Genomic DNA, 7,126 nt, shown 5'->3' on the forward strand with positions numbered 1-7,126 from the left:
ACTGGCTCTGTAGCTGAGCCACTTCCGCTGCCTCGTGCAGACAGAAGAGAAAATAGAGACAAAAGGAAAAAGAAGAGGGAGAGAAAGACGCGCGCCGCAACAACAGCCGTCGTCCCACTTTCACCGTACTTGCGTGTTTTGTTAGCTGAGAAAGGCTGACTTTCCGCGACGCCATCGCACGGTGATATTTCGACGCAGAAGTGGAGACGCCGTGAATATGACAGGGCGACGTCTCTGCCGTCTCCGTACCCAGTTCCTGCTCGTGACAGCGCTTTTTGCTCTGGTCTACTTGAAGATTACGCGTCTCATGGAGTCGATGCCTGCAGCGGAAAATTCAGTGCCATCTTTCAGAGGCTGGCGGAGGGCCAGGCCAGTGGGCGACCGTATAAGGACCCCAGGCTGCACGATTCCCCAGTTCGACCCGTTCGACCCATCTGTCAGGCCTTACTTCCTCCGCCGGACCAATGGCAGCAGGTGCCGTGGGAAGCCAAACTTCCTCACCGTTAGGTAAGCAAGTCACTCACAGCTTTACAGCGAGAGCGAAATTTGACCAAAAGGAATTTTATAAACGATGCAGGAAGTTCCAGCATTATCTGGTTGTGCGAGCTGTGCAGTGAGTTTCTGAGCTTCTGCGTTCTGTTTCTGCGCACCAGTAAGTGCGGATGGCCAAGCTGTTATACTGTACTCTGGCGCTGTGGAAGCTCTGTTCTAACGCGAAAGTGATAAGAAGCTTGTGGCACAGAAACTCCTTCGCCATCCAGCGTCTATCGGAAGTAATAATTCGCGATTCTGGAAATTATCAAATCAAGGGAGGAATCCAAATGAAGTCAAGCTTGCCGAGGAGGTTCCTGTAATCGGGGCCTATAGCTCAAAAAATAAAATAAGGTGTTGAAAATTCCCGGGTGTGGCGACCGAACGTCGGGCCTCTACATGTCGAACGTGCTACACATGGACCATGGAGGCTCGTCGGTCCAAGCGTGATGTTAAAAGAAGATCCTAGAGATTTCGTTGTGGTATGAGTGATTTAGTGGCATGCTTATGAGTACCGCAGTGACTTAAAATAGAAAAAGGTACGGTCGCGCGTCACTCTTAAGTCAAAGCATAATTGACACTCTTTTGTGCTAGCTCTGTACCAGTTACGTTTAAAATCTCGTTTTCGCGCAGCGTCCCGGGCTTCTGCGCGGCGCCTGTCTGCATTGGCGGCTGGCGCTGACTTGTTCACACGTTCCCTCCTTAAAGCAACCGTTATGCCTCGTCAGTTCTTTGTCACACTTTTGTATGACTGGCCGTCAGGTAGTACGTGCGACGTCCTGGTGACGTCGTCGCAGCTACTCTCCTGTTTTCGAAAGCCTCCACGACGGCGTCACTTACAGCGTGAGTCGCCTTCGGACGTACGTTCATAAACCAAACCAACTTTCTTCCTGAACCTCTTCCCCTGCCCCGCGTCTGTGCACAATCCACATTAGGTGGTGTCGCTGTGAGGCATGTTACAGAATGACGGACGCCGACGGCAGGTGGTATAAACAGTTAATTTGCTATGCCGGAAAGCATAGAAGCTCTGGAAAAAATGTATCGCAGCCTAGATCTGTGCCTTTTCTTTCCTGCAAACCAGTTAAACCAATTTGTTGAGCGTATAGCCTTCAAGTTTCTATATTGCTGCATTATGACGACAATTTTCCTCTATCCTTAGTATTCTAATCTTGTCGACTGTTAGGATGGATACTCCGTCTGCATTTAGGTCAAGTCTCGGTTGTTCTTTGTCTAACACAATCTACATTAATTAGTTTCGTTGTGTTGCATTTAGTCACATAATGAAAGACACAGACGGCAGGTGGTACAAAAAGTTAGTATGCTATGCCCGAGGACATAGAAGCTCTCGAAAAAAATTTGCCGACGATTACTTTACATCATAATGCGAAAATTGAGCGCATCTCGTCAGCTGTTTCATCTTTTTCGATAGATTGAGACAAATATTTCGAGCAAGACATGTATGCATAATTGGCAGGCAACTATTTTATTTTTTACACATATTCCTCCAAGAAACACTCCACTAACAATTCTTGACAAAGGAAACCAGTCGGTCGCTTACGTAGATGTGGCCGAATATGCTGAGACTGACCGAAGTTTCGCGATATATGCGGAGACTGTTTCCTGGGAGTCCGCTCTTTCCAAACTCTTTGCTGCAGCTACTGTACACACCACAACCTCTAATTCGGCAAAGGAGACAGCCATCGCGCTAGAAGATTTAATAGAGATTCCAAAGCAGCGATACGGAATTTCGGGAGGTTTGGTTTGTGGAGTTCAAAGCGACTCGGGCTATGCGAGACGCCGTAGTGGAGGAATACGGAAATTTCGACCACCTGGTGTTCTTTACCTTGCGCTGACATCGCATAACACATGGGCGCCTTGCTTTTTGCCTGCGTCGAAAAGCAGCTGCTGCAGCCGAGATTCGGGAGGGGCGTCTATTGGCTGCCGCAGGTAATATCCTTCAATCTACCGTCCCGACGTCCCTGGAGAACAACAGAAATAGTACGGGTTCCGGCTCACTCATGCGATCTCGGGAACGAAAAGGCTCGCGAATATATACCCGAAGTTTTCGTCAGCCAGGCGGTGAGTCCCTCGTCTCATACGTGTGCGAGGGAAGGCTTGCTTGCCTCCATTCCATGCACGGTGTAGGAATAATGTAGGTGCTGACACTCTCCTCCCGCCGCTCGCGGGACCGCTGCCCGCTCGCGGCCAGAGTATGTTCAGGCGGTTCGAGCGTGTTGCCATGGCAACCGTCGCTAACTTAGAGGGCGCTGCCGAACGCGTTGCTGTTGTGGCTGTAGGGATATCGGGAACCTAGGCCCGCTGATATCGGCGCCATCTGTCGGCTTGCAGCCGAACTGCAATGTGCGCGCCGCCGCGCCGAAAATAATCTGGAGGCTCCCGCCGGCGCAGTGTCAACACTTACGTAATTTCATGTTATTACTCACCATTTTGCCTGGGAACGAGCATCTTGCCTCCCCTACACTAATTAAAAAAAGCCCGGGAAACACTCTGGCAAGAGCTACAAGCCCGCTCATTCCCCTTCCCCAAAGTATATTCGTACATATTCAAGTAACAGTTCGAGGGGCGAAAGGGGTGAAGGGTGACTGTTCCTGGCCCTACGGGGCTGGGGGTAGGTCAACGCCGCTTTTAGCGGGGGCCAACCTGCTACCGAATTTTATTTCGAAAGCAATACTGCTCGCAGTTTAGCCGTCAGCGTGGCCCGGCGGTGACCACCAAGCTGGCAGGAGCTGCCAACTTGGGTCTCTCGTTTCAAATGGGACGGTTATGTCATTATCAGCCTTCCAGGACCCTGGCATTCACGTTACTCCTAGAACCCAATAAGGCGCGTTCATACGGCTTGGTCAAAGAGGCGGCTTTATATGTGGGCTGGCAGGAGCTGTCAACTTGGGTCTCTCGTTTCACATGGGACGCTTATGTTAGAATCAGCCTGCCAGGAGATTTATGTGTGGGCTGGGGAAGAAGAAGAAGAAGAAAAAGAAGATTGCTCGGTCCCCGGGAACCCGGGAACTCCGGCACAGTAGTCAGGCGTCGTACCACTGCACCCTTTTCCAAACTTTTACATTTTTTTTTTCATTTATTTAATTAATCAAGAAATTACAATGAATTCATTCGTGCCGCGGCCTAGCTACACCAATAAGGCATCAATCACTAGAAGCACCAATTACCATGATGCGATTTTTTTACCTAGCCCTCAATTATTTCCGACACGCGGTGCCGACAACTGCAATAGAAGCCGACAGCATTTCGGTCGAGCGAGCTCTATAAGCTATCACTTAAACAGTTATGGGGGACACTTAATCTCCGATTTTAAAGGTATGACGCTATGACGTAGGCCACCACTCCACATTAAAGCCCCGCATTAAGGAATCCATACGAGCGTGATTGCGTGGCCTAGGAGTAACGTGAATCCAAATGTTCTTGTAGACTCAACCCGATATATCACGTTAAGTTTGGCAGCTTCTGCCAAACTTCAGGAAACCGTATCTCCAGTTAGTGTTCGGTGAATGTAAGCTGCCAGCTGCCGTCTGTCAGAGCCATGCTTGTGATTTTTCGCTCACAACGCCGATGCCAGATTTGGAACGCACGTGGAAATGCAGCTGGAACTATTCTACTGATGTATCATATTCTAAGTGTTATTCCAAACTTTCTAGACAGGCATCGAGGGAATAATTTTTTTTTTCGACGGTGTAAGTCAGCGGCTTCCATTCTTTAATGGCTCGAGAAGAAAAGTTGTATTTAAAACAATCACTACTAGAAAGCGGCACAGGAATATGCGTACTATGGCGATGTACTGCCGTCTGATTCGGATGTATTGCAAAATAGTGCAATGTATTAATCTTACAGTGATCATGAATTAAAAGTAAAATAAACTTCGGGCTTTCTATCTCTGTTCAGTATTCTATATACATGTAGTGTGTAGTGTGTGTGTGTGTGTGACATTACATTATCATCACTCGCTTTGGAAGTAGGGAGGTCCATATGAACGCCGCTTTCAGTATGGTGACAACTCAAATAGGAGCGGCGCGATGCTTAGTTTGGTGGGCCAACGGCACAGCGTGGACAGCGGCCACTAAATTTCGGCGCGTCGAAAGAGGCAAGCTGAGTCTGACTACAGGTATATTCTAGGCATGACCATCCAGCGGATATCGCGCGGATTACTAATGGGCTGAAGTGGGGACGAGATGCAGCTCGCTCCAAGCGAGAGGCTGAAACGGGTGAAGAACGGGCATAGCCCAGTTTAACAAATATTTCGCTTGCTTAGCTGGGCATAGCTTAGCTAAGCCGCATTCGTTTTAGAGGCAGTGTAGTGGTGGTTAAAGCACTATCATAAATTCGGGTCCTAACAAACTGAAGAAATGTCACCACGGTGAGTCATGTTACACACGGCGCGAAAATATGCCGGTAAATATTGCATGAATAACGATGCGTACATGCGTGTCTTTTTTTTTTTTTTTTTTTTCATTCGCGAAATATATCTGAAACATCTCTGGGAAGTATATCTTTAGCAGAATGGAAAGGAGAATGTAAACGAAAATGCATAACCGCAGCACCGCACTTATACATCTTGCATTCTTGCAGGGATGGTTTTCCGGTCATCCTCGAAGAGAAACTCAAGGAACATGGCGTGCTTCCGGAAGACGTAGTGTGCTTCTGTAAAGAAATCTACCGCAATGAATCCCTTCCGGTTCCTGACGACAGTTACGCGTTTGGGCCAGAGCAACCGCTGCTCTTTAACAGGTCGCTGACCAAGGAGTTCGTTCACGCCCAATGCAGCACGAGGAAGTACCCAACGTGGCCCTTTCACGACCAGTTTCTGCTCAACCCGCTCATCAAAGATAGAGTCGAAGAGCGCTGCCGTAAGGCTGAGGGCAGCACTCCCCACAACCTCAGTGTCTTGATGCTTGTTCTAGACTCTGTCTCGTATCTGAACTTTGAGAGGCACCTTCCTGACACCGCTAAATATTTACGTGAAAAGCTCGACGCAGTCCAACTCCAAGGATACAACAAAATTGGCGACAACTCCTACCCAAACCAGTTGGCTCTCACGACAGGTCTCGATGTGTCAGAGGCGGCGAGAGCAGCGCCCGACGGGTTCTTCGACAACGTCACGACCAATACAATCTGGAACCAGTACGGCGAAAGAGGCTATCGGACCTTGTTCCTAGAAGAGGAGCCGTTCTTTGGCATTTTCAACTACTTTTCTCATGGCTTCCGAAGTGCGCCCGCCGACTACTATCCTCGACACCTTATTATGGCCACGGACAATTCGCCAAAGAAGACAAAGGATTCGCTGGAGGTCCGCTGTCTAGGACCGACAATGCCATTCGAGGAGCTGCTCGACTACTTGGCTCGTTTCACTGCCGTGATGGACAAGCGGCCCTTTTTTGCCTGCGGTATTTTTATCGAGGTCACGCATGATAACCTGAACAGCGCGGGCTACGCGGACGAGCCCTTCCGCCGACTCCTGGACACACTGAACTCGAACGGCGTTCTCGACCACACGGTCCTCGTCTTTCTCAGCGACCACGGCTTGCGGTTCGGAGACATTCGTACAACACACATCGGCAAGTTTGAGGACCGACAACCGTTCGCCTTCTTGGCCTTCCCGCCGGGGTTCCTGAAGGAGAATCCACAAGCGGCGCGCAGTCTCCGCGTCAACCAGAATCGCCTTACAACACCATTTGACGTTCACGCAACGCTCCTCGAGCTGCTCGACTACCCTGGCCTCGAGCGGGTAAGCACCGAATACGGTGTCAGCTTGCTTCACGAAGTAGCGGCCACCAGAACATGCGCCGATGCTTCCATCAGCCCCCACTGGTGCACGTGCAACGCCCGGGCCGATGCCGTTGTGTCGAGCGCTCTGGCCTCGTCACTCGCTAATCACTTCGTGTCGGCAGTAAATGGCGTGGTAGCGCGGGCGACACGAAAGTGCGTACAATATAAACTTCTCAAAGTTCTGGACGTTACGGCGCTTCAGCAGACTGCCAAAGAGCGCGCAGCGAACATCAGCCACTACTGGGTTAATGTGTTCGTTTCTCCGGGTGGGGGCCTGTTTGAAGGAACCATTCGTGTACAGGGCGACACGATGTTTTTGATAGACGATATCAGCCGCTTGGACCAGTATTGGTCGAAGTCGCATTGTGCGCGCGAGCATTGGCTTGAGAAATATTGTTACTGCCGACGGATGTCCGCTGAGCTGCTGCTTTCTTTGTAACCGGTTCGCTCAATGGTACTTCAGGGAGCACTTCACCTCCGTATTTTTATGCATGAAACAGGAATACTGTGCTGATATGAAATAGGTGCGCCAGGATCAAGTTGCAGAGAGGCTTTTCATAGTATTCGAATTTGATTCTTCAATTTTTAGCGTGGAAGCACTAGCATAACTTCAATTGCATCGTATAAGCAGCATAATAATAAATATATCGATATTTTGAATCAGCCTTTACTCCTTGAACTGGTAAGTATAGTCCCCAGAACGTCCCTTAAAGATTTTTGTGTTACCTTCGCGTCCGCATTTTTTTTATTTATCTACAAATACTGCAAGCCATTACGGCACATGCAGGAGTGGTGCAAA

The 7,126-nt window shown here is 49.4% G+C and overlaps 1 protein-coding gene across 1 annotated transcript; it reads left to right on the forward strand.

The window, feature by feature from the left end:
• Nucleotides 1-217: 217 nt before the first annotated feature.
• LOC146197608 (uncharacterized) lies at nucleotides 218-6,849 on the forward strand. Its single transcript, XM_084597206.1, has 2 exons — nucleotides 218-507; nucleotides 5,131-6,849. The coding sequence occupies exons 1-2, from the start codon at nucleotides 218-220 to the stop codon at nucleotides 6,764-6,766; spliced, it is 1,926 nt and encodes a 641-aa protein (XP_084453332.1). The 3' UTR covers nucleotides 6,767-6,849.
• The last annotated feature ends 277 nt before the right edge of the window (nucleotides 6,850-7,126 follow it).

Source organism: Amblyomma maculatum, chromosome 3, assembly GCF_055883805.1.
Source record: "Amblyomma maculatum isolate TAMU_Amacu chromosome 3, ASM5588380v1, whole genome shotgun sequence".
Taxonomy (NCBI): Eukaryota; Metazoa; Arthropoda; class Arachnida; order Ixodida; family Ixodidae; genus Amblyomma; species Amblyomma maculatum.

Excerpts from the sequence above, each read along its gene's own strand:
- LOC146197608 (XM_084597206.1), top strand. The coding sequence starts at position 218 with ATGACAGGGCGACGTCTCTGCCGTCTCCGTACCCAGTTCCTGCTCGTG. Across the intron at positions 508-5,130 it reads CCAAACTTCCTCACCGTTAG|GGATGGTTTTCCGGTCATCC; the intron begins GTAAGCAAGTCA and ends GCATTCTTGCAG.